This window comes from Rhinatrema bivittatum, chromosome 3, assembly GCF_901001135.1.
Source record: "Rhinatrema bivittatum chromosome 3, aRhiBiv1.1, whole genome shotgun sequence".
Classification (NCBI taxonomy): domain Eukaryota; kingdom Metazoa; phylum Chordata; class Amphibia; order Gymnophiona; family Rhinatrematidae; genus Rhinatrema; species Rhinatrema bivittatum.
In genome coordinates, this window is record NC_042617.1 from 251601733 (window position 1) to 251625463 (window position 23731).

The 23731-nt window shown below is 45.2% G+C and overlaps 1 protein-coding gene across 3 annotated transcripts in view; it reads left to right on the forward strand.

Moving 5' to 3' along the window:
- The first annotated feature begins 2271 nt into the window (after window positions 1-2271).
- Window positions 2272-23731, forward strand: part of LOC115088735 (zinc finger protein 398-like) — a 31852-nt gene continuing 10392 nt past the window's right edge. Inside the window, exons 1-3 of one of the 3 annotated variants that reach the window (XM_029596974.1) lie at window positions 2272-2653; window positions 9997-10188; window positions 16822-16948. In XM_029596974.1, the coding sequence (XP_029452834.1) occupies window positions 10174-10188; window positions 16822-16948 (142 nt within the window). In that variant the 5' untranslated portion in view covers window positions 2272-2653; window positions 9997-10173. The remainder of the gene's footprint in view (window positions 2654-9996; window positions 10189-16821; window positions 16949-23731) is intronic. The other 2 variants (XM_029596973.1, XR_003855844.1) reach the window with 2 other exon arrangements.

Genomic DNA, 23731 nt, shown 5'->3' on the forward strand with positions numbered 1-23731 from the left:
CTCTCAGAGGATGTACCTGATAAACCCCAGCATATCATCGACCCGAAGAGAGTTATTTGTCAGCTACTCACCCGGTACCTGCGGGCAAGACTATTGTACCCAGGACCCTAAAGAAAAAGCTGTTAGCCTGGGCTCATGATTCGAAACTGGCTGGACACCCTGGTCAACGCAGAACTCTGGCTAAACTGCAGAAGTACTACTGGTGGCCCACTATGTAGGAAGACACGTTCTCCTATGTTGCTTCTTATTCCAATTGTGCCAGACAGAAACCACCGCCCGGACGGCCTTGGGGCCTACTCCATCCCTTGCTAGTACCAGATGAGCCCTGGACTCACATTGCTACAGACTTTGTGGTAGACTTACCACTCTCGGAGGTAACAATACCATCTGGGTTACAGTGGATCGTTTCTCGAAGATGGCTCACTTCGTTGCTCTCCCTGGCTTGCCCTCAGCCATGGAGCTTGCAAAGCTTTTCATCACCCACATCTTTCGCCTTCACGGCATGCCAAAGCACATCGTCTCTGACAGAGGAGCCCAATTTACAGCTAAGTTCTGGAAAGCTTTGTGCAAGAAGTTTGATATCTCTCTCGACTTCACCTCTGCATACCATCCTCAGGTGAACAGGCAACGGAGAGAATGAATAGGACACTCAAGCAGTTCATTCGTGCCTATGTGGGTACACGTCAAAATGATTGGGCTGAACTGTTGCCCTGGGCTGAATTCTCCATCAACTCTCATCCAGCAACATCAACTGGATCAACACCATTTGAAGTGGTCTACAGACAACTACCTTTACCACCCTTACCATTTCCACTTTCAGTGTCGTCCCCTGCTTTTCTGTACACTTTCCCAGTGCCAGCCGAAATTAACGTCTCCAAGCTCCAAGCCTCACATGCAGTAGCAGGAGTCACATTTAACAAACATCTCCCACTGCTGTGGGGCCAGTCTCACGCAGCAGGAGATGATGTTTGGTTAAATGTGACTCTGCAGCGGAAGTCCGAGTCCACTCAGCTGTCCAGTGCCAGAGCACACATGTGAAAGGCTCAGAACAAATGGAAATATGAATCCTCTTTGGCCTCTGCCCCGTCCCCATTTACCTGATTTTCCCCTCATACCTCGAGCCCCCACTAGAAACACTCTCTCCCCTTCCCCTCTCTCTATCTTCTCTCTCACGTCCCCCTACCCCATTCCTCCCACCTCCCCCTCTATCCCTCCCTCCCTCCTTCTCTCTCCCGCTCTCTCTCCCCTCCTCTCTCTTTCCCTTCCCCCCTCTCTATCTTCTCTCTCACGTCCCCCTACCCCATCCCTCCCCCTCTCTCCTTCCCCCCCCCCTTTCCGATTGTAGGGTCCTGGCCTTTCCACAGTGCAGCTTGCTAACCTCGCCCGTGCCATGCTGCCTCTGCTCTCCATGCGGGAACCTTGCCTGCGATGTCTCCACTCTCCATGCGCACGCTCATGCCGCCATGGTTCCGCTATCCGTGTGCAGTGAACCTTGCTTGTGCCGTAATGCTTCCGGTATTGCTTCCTCTTCTGGCAGAGAATTTGGAAGGGAGAAGCATTGGGCTGTGGTGGATTCTGCACAGTGAGGGAGGGAATCTGTGTGAAGGTAGAGGCTGCGGTGAATTCTGCGCAAATTCTGCAATCCGCAGTAGCGCAGAATTCCTCCAAGACTAAATATAATATGCATGTTATAAGTGATATTTTTGCCTGAGAAGACTGTACTTTTGAATGTTCTTTTTCATGTAAACTTTGTTATCGCATATTTTAATTGTGTATGTCTATAAAGGGTGTGGGAGTTGTGTGTATGGGGGGGGGGGGGGAGTGTGGTGTATGCAAGGCTGAAGGTTTGCCTAGGGTACATAATACCCTTCCCTATCCATAGGTTCGGGGGGGGGGGGAAATGTCAGTTTTTAAAAATATAAATTGCAGGGCAGAGCTGGGCTTTATTTGATGGGCCCGGGACAGGCACTGAATGAATCAGGGACAGCAAAAAAGCTCACACCGGCCCTGAATCAGAAGTATTCATCGGACCCTAAAAGTCTGGTTCCTGCAGCAATTCCTGACCCTGTACAAATCCACAAAAAATCAGGTTCATAACCAGGCAGTTAGCACAGCTGCAATGGAGAATAGGATTGCAATCTTAATGATTTCTCCCCTCTCCCCAAACAAAAAACATAAAAAAAATTACAAGTTCATAGAAAAGATGAAACAGAATTAAACTGGATCCCTGAGTTTTGCCTCCTGTTTCAGACACCCTCCAGCTATCTGCTATCTCTACGGATCCACCTTAAGGACGTAGGATCTACCCGGCATGCACTGAAAAGGAACCAGAAAGGACTCTGCTAGTTTAGCTTTGGGAAAGCTTTGTGCTTTGTCTTCCTCTTGTATCTGACTGTAGCATTGCAAAGAGCAGAAAAGGCTCCGAATAAAAACAGAAACTTACCATTTCCCAGGTCTTGAAATCCATGCAAGCCCTAGATCTGCTGAGGGGGAGAGGAGGGACTTTATCCGAGACCCTCAGGAACCAGCCCAGGCTCCTCCAGTTTTATACATCTTTCCCAGCATCTTAACCAGGAATAGGGAAATTGTAACCAGAATCCACCCCAGCAGCTGCAGAAGTCAGAGGGAAATGTCTGCCCTGGTTTCTGATCAGGTAAGACAGTCTTCTCTCTCCTCTATACAAAAGAAACTTTTCCTGGTTTAGCTCTTCCACCCTTCCTTCCTCACAGCACAGAGAAAAGATCTTTATGTTCCTGTGGAGGTTTGAATTCTGGTCACTGTAAGCAGGGTCATAGGGTGACTGCTGAAACTGGTGGTGCACCAGAAAATTTGCTTCTGCCAAGTGTCCAGGAACACATCCACTCTCCTTTATTACCTTACAAGCCCTACTTTCTTTGATGCAAAAAGCCTATCAATTATATGCTCACAGCAACCTAATCCTTAAAAACATAAGAAATTGCCATACTGGGCTTGATGGACAAGGGTCCATCAAGCCCAGCATCCTGTTTCCAACAGTGGCCAATCCAGGCCATAAGAACCTGGCAAGTACCCAAAAACTAAGTCTATCCCATGCTACTGTTGCTAGTAATAGCAGTTGCTATTTTCTAAGTCAACTTAATTAATAGCAGGTAATGGACTTCTTCTCCAAGAACTTATCCAAACCTTTTTTAAACCCAGCTACACTAACTGCACTAACCACATTCCCTGGCATCAAATTCCAGAGTTTAATTGTGCGTTGAGAGAAAAAGAACTTTCTTCGATTAGTTTTAAATGTGCTACCTGTTGCGCAGGAGGTGGACCCTTGGGTCGAGGTGGGGTTGACGCTACCAGTAGGGGAGGCCCTACGGGTCCCCACCATCGGTAGGCGGAGCTGGCTGACTGACGGAGACCGGTTGGAGCTTCACCAATACCAGCACTCGTTCCCTGCGGGTTGAGCCCTTTGGTGCCGGGGCTGGCTGGAGTTAGGTGGGCCTCCGTCCGATGTCTTCTGGTAGATGAGGAGGAGGTCAGCCAGGGACCAGCAATGGTAGTAATAGAGAGTCTGTATTGGACGAAGCAGAGTCCCAGAGACCCAGGTGCCAAAAAGTATGAGTCAGACAGGGGGCGCCCAGGCAAAAGCAGGCGAAGCCTGAAAGGCCAAATCCAGGGTTGAGACTGAAGAGGCATCATAGAACAAGCTGAAGTCAGAGCAGGAGGCAAGTAAGAAGCAGTGGCAAGGCAAGGTCAGATCCAGGAGCTAATCAGTAGTGGAGATAATCAGTAGCATGGTTGGGAAAAGCAGAGGTCAGGTCTAGAAGATGATCAGTAGTGTGGTTGGGCAAGGCAGAGGTTGGGTCCAGGAGATGATCAGTAGCGTGGTCGGGCAAAGCAGAGGTCAGGTTCAGGAGATGATCAGTGGCATGGTCGGGCAAAGAAGAGGTCGGGTCCAGGAGAAGATCAATGGTGTGGTCAGGCAAAGCAGAGGTCGGGTCCAGGAGAAGTCAGTCTGTAAATCAAAGTAGAGTAAAGACAAGGCACAGGAACTAGGAGAAGTGACGAAACCAGTATCAGGAACACGGAAGGAACAGGAACCAAGAACACAAGGAAATCACCAGAGGAGGCAACAAGTACACGTCCAGCGTGGAGACCTGTTGCAAAGGCAACTCACTGAGGCTGGGCCCAGCCTTATATATCGGAGCCCAGTGACGACGTCATCCAGGGCCGCGGGTTGGTTTCCTGCCACGGCCCCTTTAAAAGCAAAGGAGATGCACGCGTGCGCTTGCGCCTAGGGAGGAGCGTAGTGCGGGCCGGCGGCGTCTCTCCGCGGATCACATGGAGAGGCCCGCTGTGGAGCACAGGCATCCGCTGTGGAGACAGGCGCCGGGGATGGCCCGAGGTCGAAGCTGGCGGCCCAGAGCCACAAGGGAAGTGGAGCCAGATGCTGGAACAGACAGAAGAGGGTAAGAGGGCCTGGCCACGAGCTTGCCGCGGCCGGCACACACAACGCTACCTGCTAACTTCATAGAGTGTTCCCTAGTGCTTCTATTATCCGAAAAAATAAATAACTGATTCACATTTACCCGTTCTAGACCTCTCATGATTTTAAACACCTCTACCATATCCCCCCTCAGCCGTCTCTTCTCCAAGCAGAACAGCCCTATCCTCTTTAGTCTTTCCTCATAGGGGAGTTGTTCCATTCCCCTTATCATTTTGGTAACCCTTCTCTGTACCTTCTCCATCGCAATTATATCTTTTTTGAGATGCGGCGACCAGAATTGTACACAGTATTCAAGCTGGGGTCTCACCATGGAGCTGTACAGAGGCATTATGACATTTTCTGTTTTATTCACCGACGATTTCAATGTGTTATCCACTATGACGCCTAGATCTCTTTCTTGGGTGGTAGCTTCTAATTTGGAACCTAACATTGTATAACTATAGCATGGGTTATTTTTCCCTATATGCATCACCTTGCACTTATCCACATTAAATTTCATCTGCCATTTGGATGCCCAATTTTTCAGTCTTAAAAGGTCTTCCTGCAATTCATCACAATCTGCTTGTGATTTAACTACGCTGAATAATTTTGTATCATCTGCAAATTTGATTACGTCACTTGTCGTATTCCTTTCCAGATCATTTATAAATATATGGAAAAGCTCGAGTCCCAGTACAGATCCCTGAGGCACTCCACTGCCCACTCCTTTCCACTGAGAAAATTGTCCATTTAATCCTATTCTCTGTTTCCTGTCTTTTAGCCAGTTTGTAATCCATGAAAGGACATCGCCACCTATCCCATGACTTTTTTTTTACTTTTCCTAGAAGCCTCTCATGAGGAACTTTGTCAAATGCCTTTTGAAAATCCAAATACTCTACATCTACCGGTTCATCTTTATCTACATGTTTATTAACGCCTTCAAAAAAGTGAAGCAGATTTGTGAGGCAAGACTTGCTGACTCTGTTCCATTAAACCATGTCTTTCTATATGTTCTGTGATTTTGATATTTAGAACACTTTCCATTATTTTTCCTGACACTGAAGTCAGGGTAACTGGTTTGTAGTTTCCTGGATCGCCTCTGGAGTCCTTTTTAAATATTGGGGTTATATTAGCCACCCTTCAATCTTCAGGAACAATGGATGATTTTAATGATAGGTTACAAATTTTTACTAATAGATCTGAAATTTTATTTTTGAGTTCCTTCAGAACCCTGGGGTGTATACCATCCGGTCCAGGTGATTTACTGCTCTTCAGTGTGTCAGTCAGGCCTACCACATCTTCTAGGTTCACCGTGATTGGATTCAGTCCATCTGAATAATTACCCATGAAAACATTCTCCGGAACGGGTATCTCCCCAACATTCTCTTCAGTAAACACCAAAGCAAAGAAATTGTTTAATCTTTCCGTGTCCCTTTAACCCCTCAATCATCTAATGGTCCAACCGAGTCCTTCGCAGGCTTTCTGCTTCGGATATATTTTAAAAAGTTTTTACTGTGAGTTTTTGCCTCTACGGCCAACTTCTTTTCAAATTCTCTCTTAGCCTGTCTTATCAATGTCTTACATTTAACTTGCCAACGCTTATGCTTTATCCTATTTTCTTCTGTTGGATCCTTCTTCCAATTTTTGAATGAAGATCTTTTGGCCTCTTTCACCTCACCTTTTAAGCATAGCAGTAATCGTTTTGCCTTCCTTCCACCTTTCTTAATGTGTGGAATACATCTGGACTGCGCTTCTAGGATGGTATTTTTTAACAATGTCCATGCCACTTGCACACGTTTTACCTTTGTAGCTGCTCCTTTCAGTTTTTTTCTATTTTTCTCATTTTCTCAAAGTTTCCCTTTTAAAAGTTTAGCACTAGAGCCGTGGATTTTCTTACTGTCCCCCTTTCAGTCATTAATTCAAATTTGATCATATTATGATCACTATTGCCAAGCAGCCCCACCACCGTTAATTCTCACCAAATCCTGTGCTCCACTAAGAATTAGATCTAAAATTGCTCCCTCTTTCGTCGGTTCCTGAACCAATTGCTCCATAAAATTGTCATTTATTCTATCCAGGAATTTTATCTCTCTAGCATGTCACGATGATACATTTACCCAGTCAATACTGGGATAATTGAAATCTCCCATTATTACTGCACTACCAATTTGGTTAGCTTCCCTAATTTCTCTTAGCATTTCTGTCTCACCACCTTGGCCAGGTGGACGGTAGTATACTCCTGTCACTATACTCTTCCCCAACACACAAGGGATTTCTACCCATAAAGATTCGATTGTGCATTTAGTCTCATGCAGGATGTTTATGCTGTTTGACTCTGTGCAGTCCTGGACAGAAAATGCCACACCGCTTCCCGGATGTTCCTCTCTGTCATTGCAATATAATTTGTACCCCGGTATAGCATTGTCCCATTGGTTATCCTCCTTCCACCATTTCTCTGAGATGCCAATTAAGTCTGCCATCATTTACTGCTAGATACCAAGAAACTGTCAATAGCACCTAATAATCTAGAGGGATTTATACTATATGACAACTAAATAATCCAAAAAAAATCGCCTCTTGTGACTTTTTTTACACAATGAAATATCAAATATCTACCCCGATAATCGGGGTAGATATTTGATAATCGGGGTAGATATTTGATATTTCATTGTGTAAAAAAAGTCACAAGAGGTGATTTTTTGGATCGTTTAGTTATCATTTACTGCTATACATTCTAATTCTCTCATCTTACTTAGACTTCTGGCATTAGCATACAAACATTTCAAAGTTTGTTTTTTGTTTGTATTTTCATTCTGCTTTTTAATTGATAGGGATAAATTAGAATTGTTTTAGTTCAGGTGAGTTTTTAGTTACAGGCACTTGGACTACTTTTCTTATTATGGAAACCTCTCTGTTGGTATGCCCTAATTCTAATGCATCATTAGTATCTTTTGCAGATACCTCCCTCCAAACCATACGCTGCTGAGTGACTGTTGGCATTCCCCTTTGTTCTAGTTTAAAAGCTGCTCTATTTCCTTTTAAAGGTTAGCACCAGCAGCCTGGTTCCACCCTGGTTAAGGTGGAGCCCATCCCTTTAGAAAAGACTCCCCCTTTTCCAAAAGATTCCCCAGTTCCTTACAAAACTGAATCCCTCTGCTTTGCACCATCGTCTCATCCATGCATTGACACTCCGGAGCTCTGACTGCCTATGGGGCTCACACGTGGAACAGGTAGCATTTCAGAGAATGCTACCCTGGAGGTTCTGGATTTAAGCTTTCTACCTAAGTGCCTAAATTTGGCTTCCAGAACCTCATTCCCACATTTTCCGATGTTGTTGGTGTCCACATGGACCACGACAGCCGGCTCCTCCCCAGCACTGTCTAAAATCCTATCTAGGTGATGCATGAGGTCCGCCACTTTCGCACCAGGTAGGCATGTTACCAGGCAATCCTCACGCCCACCAGCCACCCGGCTGTCTACATTCCTGATAATCGAATCAACAACTATGATGGCCTACCTAACCCTTCCCTCCTGAGCAGTAGCCCTTGGAGACACATCCTCGGTGTGAAAGGATAATGCACCACCTGGAGAGCTTGTCCTTGCTACAGAATCCTTTCCTGCTGCACCAGGTTGGTGCTCTCCGATCACGAGACCTTCTTCCTCCAAGGCAGCACCAGGGCTGCCAGTCTGAAGTTAGGTCTTGGCTACTATGTCCCTGAAGGTCTCATCTATATTCCACTCTGTCTGCCTCAGCTCCTCCAGGTCTGTCACTCTAGCCTCCAGAGATTGGACTCATTCTCTGAGAGACAGGAACTCTTTGCATCGCATGCACATGTACAACTTCTCACTGGTGGGTAAAAAATCATACATGTGACACTCGATGCAAAAGACTGGGAAGCCCCCCTCTTGCTGTTGGACTAATGCCTTCATCTCAAATTTGTTCAGTTCCTAGTTAAGTTTTAGGTTGCTATGGGAGTAGGAATGTATCTAATTATCGTCCTTTAAATGTATTAGTGAATTCACTCTATGTCTAGTAGAGACCTACCGAGGAATGATCAAACTCTCAATAAGATGTGGGGAATTTGTGAAGTGAAGTTGAAAGGCTGATTTGGGTTTTTTTTAGTGTGAAAGTGGAACCTGCCTATAAATTAAAGGATGAGTTAGGGGTGGGTGGGAGGGTTGGGAAATACAAACACACTAACTTCTGCTTATTAGCTGCCTTACTAACTATTAAAAGCACAAACGCACTAAATAATATATCCCAATAGGTTTCTTCTCCCCAATAAAAAAAATTATTTTGCCACTAGCAAGGTGCTCCTCTTGTCAGTGCTCCCATTGGATTATGGGTTACTGAGCTCTTCCCTTGCAATATATATTGTGCTTCCAAGGTAAATTAGTGCAAAACAATCCCTTTGGAGATTTACACTACAGTTAGTTGTCCTGAGTGACTCACTGCTGTTCTGATTAACAAGGCAAGCAGGGGAGATGCGGTCACATAGACGTTATCCAGGTTAGTTCAGCTGCAAGCCATTATCCTGGTAACGCCCCGGTCAAGAAGGCACAGGGGTATACTCCATTTATTTCCTAGTACCAAAGAAGGAAGGAAGCTTTTGGCCAGTGTTGGACCTAAAGCGAGTAAACAGGGCCTTGAATGGAATCACTGGCTACAGAAAAGGTAGCAGTAAGAATAGGGGAATTCCTGGCAACTTTAGATCTGTCAGAAATATATTTTCATATTCCCATCAGGAGAGATTTCCAGCATTACTTACCCTTCAAGATAGCCGGTCAGCATTACCAGTTCAGGGCACTCCCTTTGGACTGGCCATGGCACCAAGGACCTTTACAAAGGTGATGGTAGTAGTGGCGGCCTTCTTAAGAAAGGAAGAGGTCAAAGTGCACCTTTACCTGGACGTCTGGCTAATAAGAGCAGACTCCCTGCAGGAAGGCCAGCAGGCCATAGAGAGAACAATTGATGTCCTGTAAAAATTGGGCTGGATGGTGAACAGGGCAAAGAGCCAGTTTCAGCCGACTCAGACGCTAGTGTACTTGGGGGTACTTTTTAATACCAAGTTAGGTAGAGTGTATCTGACAGAAGGATAGGGAAGTGGCAGGAGCAAGTGCAGGCCCTGTCACTAGCCCTACTCCCATATGTGTGGAAATACCCCAAACCAAATGTGCCTGATACTTCACTTTCAATGCATATCCAGCATGGCTCTCTGCTTCAACGGCAGGGGAGAAGAAAAAAAAAAACCAACAAGGGCTGTACAACATAGTCTAGGTAAAACAAATAAGCATGGGTGTAGCTTGCTTATCGCAGCAGTTACTGCCCCTACTACCCCTAACTAATCAAGCTAGATATTTCACTTGGATGCAGCTCCATCACTGCTCTCTACATTAATGGTGGGGGTGGAAGGGGAATAGAACAAGGAGCTAAGAGAAACAGATAAGAATGAGAGAAAAAATGTGTGAGGCTTGCTGGGCAGACTGGATGGGCCATTCGGTCTTCTTCTGCCGTCATTTCTATGTTTCTATATCTACAGGTCCTGGGCTCCATGGCAGCAGAGCGTTCATGCATCCCTTTCGGGCGCACCTAGTGTACAACTGGTTGCACAAAGTCAGCAGTCTGACAAAAGGCTACCACTGATGTACCGAAGCAGGCAGAGTGGCAGAGTCTGCGGTGATAGCTAAACGCGAACAACCTTTCCAGAGGAGCTCCTATGACATCGACAATAGTAAACACAGATATGAGTCATCAGGGGAGGGGGGCACACATGGAGGGCCAAACTGCTCAGAGGTCCTGGCCAAACCAGATGGTTCTACGTTCCACAAGCAAATTAGAGTGAAGAGGAATCAGGTTGCCCCTAGGCCATTTACAATCCCTGTTAGGGAACAAAGCAGTCCAGGTCTGCTAAGACAATGCCACAGCAGTGGCCTATGTGAACAAGCAGGGGGGCACAAAGAGCACAGCCCGAGTGAGAGAGGCTCGCCTCATTGTGGAGATAGCAGAGAGGCATTTCTTAGATCTCTGTGCAGTGCATATAGCAGGAGGAGGACAATTTGCAGGCTGATTTCCTCAGTCGACGGAAGCTAGACCCTGGAGAATGGGAGCTGTCAGAGGAGGCGTACGCCCTCGTAATGGGTGCATGGGGCACTCCATAGTGGGATTTAATGGCAACAAAAAAGAATGCCAAGGCCTAGTCAGTTCTTCAGCCGAAGGAAAGAACAGAAATGCAGGAGAATGGACACACTTTCCCAACCCTGGACAGCAAGTAAATTGTCATATCCCCCCCCCCCCCCCACACACACACACACAGCCCAGCCGATGATAGGCAAGGTGGTCAGGAAGATTTCTCAACGCCCAGGGTGGGTGGTCCTGATAGCGCCAGGCTGGCCATGACATCCCTGGTACGCAGATCTGATATAATTGAGGAAGGCAAAGCTGATCTCATTCAAAGGGATAGCAGCACTCCTCAAGCAGGGGCCAATAGTAATGGCAAATTCGGAAAAATTCTCACTTACGGTCTGGCTATTGAATGGAGAAGGTTTAACAGAAGAGGTTACTCAGCCCAAGTAATCGCAATCTTACTAAAGGCCAGAAAGAAGTTCACCTCCTTCATATATAGTCGCATTTGGACAGTTTTTGAAGCCTGGAATAAGAGTAGAGGGTTGGCCCCAATGAAAGCAGGTATTGTTTCAATTCTGCAGTTTCTACAGGAAGGGCTAGTGGTTAACACATTGAGGGTGCAAGTGGCAGCGATTGTGTGTTTCAGAGGACCATGTAGAGGAAAGCAGGTGAGACCTCCTCGGAAGGTCATAGTACTGCCGTGGGACCTGAACTTGGTACTGAAGATGCTAGTCAGAGCACCTTTTGAACCCATCAGGGAGATTTCCTTGAAAGACCTAACACTAAGGACGGCGTTGTTAGTGGCCCTGTGTTCGGCCAGAAGGATCTCGGAGCACTGTCCTGCAGAGATCTACATTTATCCTTTTCAAAGTAAAAAGTGGCAATCAGACCGGTACCCTCCTTTCTACCCAAGGTGCTTTCGGAATTTCATCACAATCAGTCCATTTCTTTTCCTGGATTTAGGAAGGCAGAATGCATAGGGAAATGCAGAGATCTGAGGTTCTTAGATGTTCGCATTTGTCTCTGAAAGTACCTGGAAGTAACCAATGACTTTAGGAAGGCAGACAGACTATTTATCTTGTTCACTGGATTCAGAAAAGGGCAAGCAGCGACCAAACCCTCAATCATGAGCTGGATTAAGGAGAAAATAGCAACAGCCTATATAATGAAGAACAAACCAGTGCCAGAAGGGCTAAGGGTGCATTCCACAAGATCATAAGCAGCATCTTGGGCAGACTTTAGAGCAGTTATGCCTAGGGACACTTGTAGGGTGGCCACATGGTCATCTGTCCACACTTTTATGAACACTATAGAATACACCTTCAAGAAAGGGAGGAGATGAGTTTTGGTATTGGGGTTTTGGAAGCAGCACCAGGGATCTCACCCGGGGCAAGTACAGCTTAGGTACATCCCACAGGTTACTGGTCTGGCAGGATGAAGAGGAAGGTTTAATTAGGTCTTACCTGCTAATTGGCTTTCCTTTAGTCCAGTCAGATCAAGTTAGATCCTGCTCATAAGACAAGAATAAACAGGTATGTGAATAAAGGAACAGAGTTTGATAAGTAAGTTAAAACATAAGGAACAAGGGAGTACAGCTGAATGTGAAGGCAGGATGTTCTCCACTTACTATTTTCTTTCGTTTTGTGATGTACCTTGGATCCCTTACTTCAGAAAGTAGGGAACCAGCATCCTATAATACCAGGGAAAATGCCAACCTGGGGAGGATAAGACAGACAAAAGAGGAGGCCGGGTAACGAGCTGATAACTCTCCTTAAATTTAAAAAAGAAAAGAAAAGAAAAGAAAAAAAAGAGGGTTATAAGTATACAAGCAACAAGCCATGCTTTGGCAAAAGACTACTGACTTCCCCTCTGCTGGGCCAGCCTTTATGGTAGTGACATCAGAGAGGAAACTTTTGCACTCTGCCCCCATCTCCTGTTGGGAGGGAGAATCCCACAGTTTACTGGTCTGTCAGGACTTAAGGAAAGCCATTTAGCAGGTAAGACCTAAGTGCACCTTAAAATAATTGCATAATTTACTAATAGCAGTTACAATAAGATATGTGAATGGAAAAAAATATTTTCTGCAAGAACATTCAAAACTATTTTCTGCATGCAAATGAAATTAATAAAGAGCAAACTTCTGTTTAAAATAGAAATGAGGAAGAGAGGACCATAATGCTGTAAAAGCTGGTGATGTTAACTACCATAATTTTCACAGCAAGAATTAAAGTTACACAAGAACTGAACCTTTAAAATACAGACAAACCTCACCAAATAGAAAAGTGCCAACAAAAACTATATTGGAAACGAGAAGCCCGACTGTATTATTATTCCTCATAAAACATCAATCAATAAAATCAAGAGAAATAAAACATCATTCATGATATTAAAGCCATGCTAATACAAACATATATGTCAACACAGCCAGGAACATCCAATAAATTTAATAAACTTGCATAAATTTGTTCTGATATTCACAAATAATCAATAAAATATTTCAAAATATCTGATGAATAAAACATCCAATAATTAAAAAATGTTCTTTATATTTTCCAAAAATGAAAAACAATAAAATGTTTCAAAACAATAGAAACATCAAATTACACCCAATAATTAAAACTAATAAGGATTAAAAAAATCTCCTGCTCTCCATATCTGGGACCTTTTGATTTCCATTTACCCTGAGATTATTATAGATTGGGGGAGGTAGGAGATCTCTCTCATTTACACACACATACTAACACATTGATTCTTTCAGACACTCCCTCTCTCATATACATGCCAATGCTCTCACACATACTCCCTCTCTCTCTCACACACAGGCCCTAGAACACTAATACACCACCTATTGGGCGAAAAGAACAAGCCAGAGTGCTACAAATCCCTACTATATGCTAGTCAAAATACTGCACCTTTTGTCACACATGCGCATCACAGACAGAACTTTATCTAATACAGAATAAGGGACTACAAATTAGAAACAGAAACATGCAGGCAAAACTGAAATGGAAAGCCAGAGAAACCAAACTCTGTGAACTCTGGAATACTAAAGAAAAAGCAAAATACAAATCTATAAGAAATGCACATTCCAAAAGATGGCATATTTCAATTGTTGAAAACAAACATTTTTTTTGTACCTTTTTGTCTGATCTTATTTTTCTAATTGGTTTTGTCCCAGTCTCTTTTATCCCCTTGTCTGACTTTTCCTTATTCCTTTATTCCTTTTTCAGGGTCTCTTTTTATTCTTCTGCTTCTTCTCTCTCTCCTCCTGCCTTCTTTCCTTCTTCCATATACCACACAAGAGGCTTTCTCTCACACAGAATCCCACTCTTGCATGCTCTCTCTCACATACACACAGGCTCCCACTCTCATATGTTCTCTATCATATGTAGCTCTCACTCTCACATGCTATTTCTCACATACAAACTCCCATTCCCTCACACACCCCCAAACTCTCACTCTTATATGCTCTCATTCACACACAGACTCCCATTCCCATATACACAGGCTCCCACTCACATGTTGTGTCACACACAGCCTCCCATTCCTCCTCAGACACACACAGGCTCTCTCTCTCTTACTGGCTGTCTCACACACAGACACACAGGCTCTTACATGCAGGTTCCCACTCTCATACATATGTAAATATGTAGGCTCTCGCTCTCACATGCAGGCTGCCACTTTCTCAATCACATAGGTTCTCTCTTTCACATATTGTCTCTCACATGCAGGCTCCCATTCCCCCTCCCCCCCCCCCCCCACCAGACATACACATTCTCTGTCGCACAGCTTCATATTGCTACACAAACACACAGGCTCTCACATGCTCTCTCTCACATGTAGGCTCCCACTCCTACACACCCATACACTCCCTCACATCCACACACAGGATCTCACTCCCACATGATCTCTCTTTCTCTCACACATATTCTCAGGCATACTCACCCATTTACATCCCCCCCCCCAGCAGACCCCCATTCTCTCACACACATACACATACACACACACACACACAGGTAGACTACCAGCCACACAAACACATCACTAGGTAGGACACCATTCACACTTCACACCCACTCACACCCAAGCAGCTTACCATTCTCTCTCACACACACACACACACACCCAGGCAGGCTACCATTCGCTCACATACAGAAATAGAAAACATAGGCATTCTTCCCATCAGGTCCAGAAAGCCGCCAACAAACCAATCCCAACCTGCGGTTGAGAAGAGGAAGGAACCTGTTTTTCCTAGTGTGCCTCCCCTGCACTATTCAAAAACTCATGGGGCTAGCACTTCCTCTATGCTGATCTTACGATGCATGAGATCAGCACAGAGCACATACTGGCTGCCACTTGGTTTGAAGGCTGATACACAGAGAAGTGGGAGAACGTGCGTCTTCCTCTTCTCGATCGTCGGTGGCCTTCCGGGCCTCTTCTTTCTTCAGCTGCTGGCAAAATGGGATCCGCTGGCAGCCACCCGGTCCTTGCTCCTCTTTTCGGCCACTGGCGAGATGGGATCTGCCGGTGGCCTCGTGGGCTTCTTCCTCTCGCAGTTCGTGGTGCACGGCACACCCTGTTTTAAAGTTGGTAGTGCCTATGCACCACTGGGCATTATGGACGCCACTCAAAGATTAGCAGGGTGCAGGGAGCATGCAGATAGTTTTTCCTAGCAGACTCTCTCACATGTACCCAACAAATTGAGGCAACTGTCCTGGCCTTATAGGGCCCCATGCAACTGTAGTAGCCCTCTCCCTCCTTGGGTATTATGTCACCTCCCCTACTTTGTAGGTTGGGGGCCACCACCTCTGCTGCTTTTGCTGCTTCCCCCCAGCAGGATGAAGAATAGCTGCTGGTCGTGCCCAACCGGAGCTATGGAGGTGAGAGGCATCCCAATCAATAGAAAGCAAGGCCTGAACTTCTAACTCACTCGTGCTGCTGATAATTTCTCTCCCTCCCCTATCAGTCAAACAGCTGAGCTGATCATATGGGAAGGAAAGGAGTCAGTAGCAGCAGCAAGAGCAGTTTATAAGGGCTGGACTCACCAGCTCTATTCTCCTGCTGGCTGGACTGCAGAGGGGAGAGGGTGTTGAGGAGCACGGAGGGAGAAGGAGGCCCTTGGGAAGCAGGAAGAACAGATTTGAAGCTGAGGATGCAGGGAGTAAGTGCTGAGGGATAGTTGGGATTCAGGAAATAGAGGTGGGGAAGGAAGTAAAAGTGTGAACTGAGGGTTGAGGCTCAGGAGCAGGGCTGTCTTGGGAGTGAGGACAAATCAATATGGCTTCCTCTGGCATAACTTTTGATAGGCAATGAAGTGACATAGGTATTGGTAGGCCCCCTCACACTCTTCAAACTTGTGTAGTGGGGCCCCAGTCTGGCCAATTTGCACTGGGTCCCCCAGCCATCTAAAGTCAGCCCTGCATACATGAACACACTCCCATGCATGCCCAGACACTCTTTCACACAGTGCCCACACATACTACACACACTCTCTCCTTTCCCAGGCCTGACTCAGCACTTTTCACTTTCCTGCCATCAGGCAGTAACCCACCAGCCTCTCTCTAACCCACCCATGCAGCCTCTTCCTCCTCCTCCATCCATCCCACACAGGCCAGTGCCTCCAGACCACATGTGCTGTTGCCGCCTCCTTCATCCAGCTGCTGAATCAGCCAGCACTCAAGATTTCCAGCGTATCCCTGGATGTGATCTATACAAACTACTGGATATTTAAGAGAACAGAGTTCCCTGCATGCTATAGTCTACTAAAGAGAGCTGATCTCACTTGACAGAGGCTTCAACAGAGACCTTCCATTCTATTATTCTGATTACTGGAATCTTTGATCAAATACCACAACTTTAGACACCATGAAACTTTCTACTTAGGATTCTTACTTCATGTGAACCAGATCCCTGCCCCACTGGAAATGCATTTTCCCTTTCCTTTTGCTCTCCTCACACCTAAAATATCCTTGATTAGCTCCCATATGACTTCCTGTACCTAGATTATTACTCCTAATCTACCTCATTTCTTAACTTGATTTGTACAAATGTCCTATCTTCAGGTTCACATTTCTTTATTCTGATTGAAAATTGTAATGCTGCTGTAACTGTAATATTGCAGTCCACCTTGAGACTAATACCTCTAAAACTTAAATTGCAACCTGCCTTGAGACCATGTTGGGGAAAGGCGAAATATCAAATGTTTATAAATAAAATATAACCCAGTTTATCACACACACAGGCATCGGTCACATTCAGTGACGTCGCTGCTTATTTCTTGGAAGGGGAATGGTACATTCTGGGAGAATGGCAGAAGGAGCTGTACAAGAAGATCATCAAGGAGATTCATGGCATCCTCATGTCACGAGGTAAATCTGCCTTTCCATCATCTAACACTAATAGAAACATTGCAGGATGGCTGCTGCCATTTCATCATGGCTGGAAATATCCCAGGTGCCAGGTCCTATGGGTACCTCAAATTTAGGGCCTGGCTCCTGATGCCACCTCAAGTCTAATAGGAATTTTTGTGGCTTTCCAGGGTTAGTGAGAGACACCACTGCATAGTGGTATGCAGTGACATTTATATAGGGGATTCAGTCTTGCTCTCTCAACTCACTCTCTACTCATATCCCCCCCCCCCCCCCCCCCCCCTCCAAGTCTCCTGTCACCAGTAATCTCCCTCCCTCAGTTCTCTCTTTCCTTCCACACCCACTGCCTCCCTTCCAGTCTCCAGCATTCTCGCTTCCTCAATCCCCCTCTTCTCAAGACACAAAAGACACATGGAACCCATATGGTATTAGGCACATTGTAACATATAATAGGTGTGGACTTGGCCCTCAGAAAGCCATGAATAAACAATTACAATATAGCAAACCTCCCATACCAAAAACAGCACTAACTGCCAGCACTCAAACAGTAACAGCCCTACCTATGAAAAAGGCAGCATTGCAAATATTACATCAGGCTCTAAAACAACCAATACACCTCCTATTTGGAAAACAGAATAGCTAGGCTGTCTCAATACCTGCCAAATAAAAAATAAATGTACCTAAAAATATTGTACAAAAGCTTTTAAAACTAGATAGGTCCCTTCTTCAGATGTCAGATCAGAGACATTCACATCTAAAAATGGGTTCTACATTATCTCAATATCTAGATCACTTACAGTACTTTTGGATAATACTTACTTAGATCCAATAAAAAGTTATCACAGCCTGCCAAGAATACAGTTTACCCCCAATAGACAAATCTGCCATATCAAAACAACACAACTCCCAGGACCTCAAACAGCAACAACCCTACCCAGGAAAGGGCAGCACTGCAAATATTACATTAGGCTCTAGATGTCCCAATACACCTATGAAAACAGAACAAGACAGACTAGTATACAGAAAACTATACACTAGTAGAATTACTTACCTCGGTCACCCATAACAGAACCACACATTACCAAAGACAGAAATACGAGACCAACAACAAAATAAAGGAAATATTTATTTAAAAACATTTCTAGTCCTGCTTAGCCCCATGTCGCAGCGGTTAAAAAAAAATGGAACACACTTAACATACATAATTAAAACTAGCCATACTTGTGAACACAAAACATCACAAAAGGTAAGATTAAAAAAAAGTCAGTGTCTTGAGTTCATCTGAGCTAATGCAAATACTTTAGATGGCATGATGTTAATAAATACATATTGAAAACTGTAAATTCAGTACACTAGGTCTCTTGGAATTAGTTTTCAAATTCCTGCTGAAACAGCCATATTTTTAAAAGCCTTGTCATTGTTCTGGCAAGTTGTTCCATAAAATTGGGCCATCCACTGAAGAAAGGCTGGTCCTGATTTTCCTAAATATGCTTTATGGATAATCAGAATCTTCAATAGTCCTTTGTTATGAGAACACAGTGATTCGCAGAGAGGCACCTTACAGGGTACTTTAATATTACTAATAAATTTATGTACTATATTCCCAATTTATCCAGCAAAGTAGCAGCAGGCGCTACTTAGTTGGATAAGTCTGAAAAGTGCTACTTGTCCATCTAAGTAGTGCTTTTCGAACTTATCTGGATAAGTGCCGCTAGTTAGTCGGATAAATTGGCATTTATTCAGATAATTCCAAACTTGCATGGTTTGTGGTTTTTACATGTGCTAGTATTTGTGCGCACATAAGGTACTCGTATTTTTATAACCTGCGTATATCGTTTCCCTTGCAGTTATAAAATACAGTAACAACTTTGCGTGTGCACATGAGCAGCTTTGAAAGTATCCTCTTAGAAGTTATCTTTAAAACAAGCATTTGAGTGTCCATATATGCGGATATATGGATGTGCACATACAAGCACATGTCTTTATACCGTGTGTGCATTGCCTGCGTAAGAAATAAATAAGCACAAATCTACCCAACATATTTGTGTATCTAAAAGATACACGGCATGTAATGTTGAACATAGCCAGATAAGTAGTGTTTTTTTCAAACTTATCCAAGTAAGCATCAGCAAGGCAGCTACTTACCCAGAGAAGTAAAAACGTATCCGGATAAGTGGTGTAATTTAGCTCTACTCACGTATTTGTGCTCCTTATTTTAATCATTTGCCCAAGAAGATTTAACTTGCATAGTGTTCTTAGCAAATGTCGGCTTTTACATGCGTACGTCCTCGAATTTTGTAATATGAATGCGAGAAGAAAATTAGCAGTTTTCCTTCTTGGTCCTCCAGTTTTCCAAGTCTGTCTGCACTTCATGAAGACTCTCTTGGCTCTTCAGCCCGAAGACCCCCTTCTCACCCAGTCATTTTTTCACCTGATATTGAGCTGGAGTAAACGTTTGCAAGTAAAAGACTTTTAAAATAGCAACTGATGCGCGTACATGTTATCCCCTCCCCAGAACACCCCTGTCCTGCCTCAGGTCTGCCCCTTTTCTGTACGCACAAATTTACTCTGCTGTCCCTGTGTGAATGCTTTTGAAAATACCGTTTACTCACTTATATGGTCTTTTTTACGCACATCACGTTTTAAAAATCTATTATGGTCGCCGGCCGCGGCAGTCCGCAACTGGGGCCGGGCACTATTACCCCCGCGCCCCACTCCAGGGACACCTCCAGGAGCAGGCAGCGGTCCCCGATGCTCTCCTCGCGGCCGTTGCCACCACTCAGTCCTGGTCGCATTGTTGGCCTGCCTGCATGCTGACTCCTCCCCTGCTGGCTCTCCTATGGATGCGTGCGCGGGCTGCTGCATAGAATTAAAGGGGCCACGACAGGTCATGGCCCTTCCCTGGGACTTCTTCTTGATTCCTATATTTAAGGCAAGGTCTGCTCCTCAGACCTTGCCTTGGTATTTGGGCTCCTAGTCAGGTGTTGTTCCTGAGCTCCGAGTTCCTGTACCTGTCTTGTCCTTGTCTCCGCTGTTGGTTCTCATTGGTCTTGTTCCCGTCCTTCAATCTCAGCAACTGCTTCTCCTCACGTTGGACTCATTCTTCTGGCTTCGACCCTGGACCAGCTTCCGACCATTCTCCTGCCTTGACCCCTAGACCGGCTTCCGACCATTCTTCGGGCTTCGACCCCTTGACCGGCTTCTGACCATTCTCCTGGCTTTGATCCCTGGACCTGCTTCTGACCTTTCTTCGGCCCTCGACTCCTGGACTGACTTACGACCTGCTGGAGGTGGCCTGCTGTCTGGATTCCACGACCTGCAGGAGGCGCCTGCGTCCAGACCTATCTTCAGTCTTCAGAGATTCACCTAAGTCCAAGCGGCCCGGGTCCTACAGGCTCCTCCTGGGGGGACCGCAGGCTTTCAGTGGCGAAGTACCAGTTCAACTTCCGCTTTATACGGCCTTGCCTTCCGATGGTAGGGACCTAAGAGGGTTTATTCTCTCTTAGGTAGCGCCAACTCTACCTCAGACTAAGGGTCCACTTCCAGATCCGTAACAGTATACCAAGACCATGGACCTGGCAGAGGCCTCAGCTCTGCAGGCCATTCCTGGCCTTGCCCAGAAGATTATGGAGCAACAACAGGTATTAAGAATCCTTGGCATCCTCCCTGGATCGACTCAACGCCCGACTTGATTCTGTAGTCGTGGCTCATGCAGTTCCTCCACCATGACCACCACCGTTCATGATGCAGGGAAATACTCGTCCAGCAATTCCATTACCAATTCCTCCATGCTATTCTGGCAAACCCCGCCTGTGCCAGGGCTTTCTCAATCAATGCAGCATGCACTTCTGTCTCCAGGCTTCCCTCTTGCCGGATGATCTTACAAAGACTACATACATCTTATCCCTGTTAACGGGTAAAGGCCCTGGCTTGGGCTTCTCCCTATTGGCGACAGTCAGACCCAGTCCTGCAAAACCTTCCTAACTTCTTGGAGCTGTTCCAAACAGTATTTGATGATCCAGGATAACAAGTAGTCGCTGGTTTCAGTCTTCTGCAACTTTGCCAAGGAGAACGTGAGCTTGCGGATTACACTATTAAATTCAGAACGCTAGTGTCAGAACTCCATTGGGAGGAGAGCTGTCTCCGGACCATATTTTTGGAGGGATTGTCAGCCAGAAATTAAGGATGAACTGGCAGCCCGGGAGCTTGCCACGCTCGTTGGATTCTTTATTGAGCTAGTAACCGTCGTCTACAGGAAAGGGCTCGTGAAGGTCTGGACACGAGAAGGCACATGGCGATTTCTACTTCTTCACGTCCTTTTTCTCCCGTCTCTCGAACTTCACCCACCACAGAGGGGACTGTCGAATAACCAATGCAGTTAGGACGAGGCCCTCTTTCTCCGGAGGAATGACAAAGGCGCCGTAAGGCAGTTCTCTGCCTATATTGTGGAGGATCGGGGTCATCTCATTGCTCGTTGTCTAACGCGTCTGGGAAACTCCCAAGCCTAGGCTCCACTGGGGGAGTAACCCTAGCATCACTTCACCTGCTCCCCCACTTACTCTGCCTGTCATCCTGCTTCTCGGAGGTCACAAATTCTCCACGCTGGCTCTAGTAGATTCTGGGGCCGGAGGAAACTTCATTCTGCAAGATGTGGTGGAACAACTGCTCATCCCTACTCGCCCATGTCCAAGGCCGTTGATCTATCCTCCATCCATGGAGACTCCCTGCTGGGAAGAATAATTCATCACACACAGTTCCACTGGATTGCCACATTTATTTATTTAAAATCTTTCTATACCGTCGTTAAGCTAGATAGCCAGCACAACGGTTCACAATAAGGCACATAATTTCATGTTGCTTAAATGTGTTTAAATTATATCAACTAAACAGGTTCCATCAAATACTGTAACATAGTTTCATATAAATATTACTTGGTGGGTGTATAAGTCATGTCTACTTCTATCTATATCAGCTATAAGATAAATTAATACTTAAATCTAGTCTTATGTTGTTGAAATATAGTAAAAATAAAATACACACATTCGAGTAAGATGGTGTGTGTGTGTGGGAGTTCTCTGCTGACCGCCATCCTACATTTCCCTGGATTCTACTCTCTGTTCTCTTTGTGGTATGATTGCACGATTTATTTATTTTTCTGGATTTAGCTCATGCATTTCATTGGTAGCCTCAAGGAAAGTTAAACTCAGTTACTTCTTATTCCCAGAGGTTTCACAATCTAATGGGCCGATGCAATAAGGTGCGCTTGGCAGAAACACACAGTTTAAACCAGTAGTTGTGTGCCCATTTTTTAAGCATAAACTTACTGCCAATGCACTCAAAAAATACAAGTGAAGGCATTACGTATTGCCTCCCAGTGCAGAAAAGTGCACTGGCTTAAGTCACACTTAGTTTTAAAGGGTCAGGGTGGGTTTAGGGGTTGTTTTGGTGTGCCGGTTTCCTGCCCCCCCCCCCCCCCCCCAAAATAACTCCCGTTAGTGGGACACAAACCCGATTAACAATTTTTCATGATAAATCGGGGGAATTTCTATTGTATCGCACTCTTTAATGATTTTTGACGATTTAAAAAAAATATCGGACGATATTTTAAATCGTCAAAAAACGATTCACATCCTAGTAAGTTACACGATGTTAGGTTCCATATTAGGAGCTACTACCCAGGAAAAAGATCTAGGCATCAGGTGGTTAATACTTAAAATCGTCGGCTCAGTGGTGCTGCAGCGGTCAAAAAAGCAAACAGAATGTTAGGATTATTAGGAAGGGAATGGTTAATAAAACGGAAAATGTCACTATGCCTCTATATCGCTCCATGGTGAGACCGCACCTTGAATACTGTGTACATTCTGGTTGCCGCATCTCAAAAAAGATGTAGTTGGCGATGCAGAAGGTACAGAGAAGGGCAACCAAAATGATAAAGGGGATAGAAAAGCTCCCCTATGAGGAAAGGCTGAAGAGTTTAGATCTGTTCTGCTTTGAGAAGAGATGGCTGAAGGGGGATATGATAGAGGTCTTTAAGACCATGAGAGGTCTTGAACAAGTAGAATGTGAATAGATTATTTACACTTTCGAATAATAGAAGGACTAGGGGGAATTCCATGAAGTTAGCAAGTAGCACATTTAAGACTAATCGGAGAAAATTCTTTTTCACTCAACGCACAATAAAGCTCTGGAATTTGTTGCCAGAGGATGTGGTTAGTGAAGTTAGTGTAGCTGGGTTCAAAACAGGTTTGGATAAGTTCTTGGAGAAGTCCATTAACGGCTATTAATCAAGTTTACTTAGGGAATATCCACTGCTATTAATTGCATCAGTAGCATGGGATCTTCTAGTGTTTGGGGTAATTGGCAGGTTTTTGTGGCCTGGTTTGGCCTCTGTTGGAAACAGGATGTTGGGCTTGATGGACCCTTGGTCTGACCCAGCATGTCAATTTCTATGTTCTTACCCTCGTCCAGAAGGCTGCCGTATTCAATAAGTATCATCTTCCTCACCAGTCACTGGTAGTCAAATCCACTCTCAGAAGGCCAAGTGCTCTCTGACCCATTCCTCAGTGCCCCCGGGGAAGGACGACAGAGCGATGGACATTCTTGGGAATAAGATGTTCCAGAGTGCCCTGGTTATTGCCCGCATCGCTGCTACCAGCTATATGAGCCAGTACTTGTAGGGATATCTGGAAGCAGTTGCAGGAGGTGGCTGAGCACTTCCCTCAACATCAGCATGACCTGTCATGTTGCTTGTGCACAAGGGTCTGGAGTGCAGAAAACACAAGG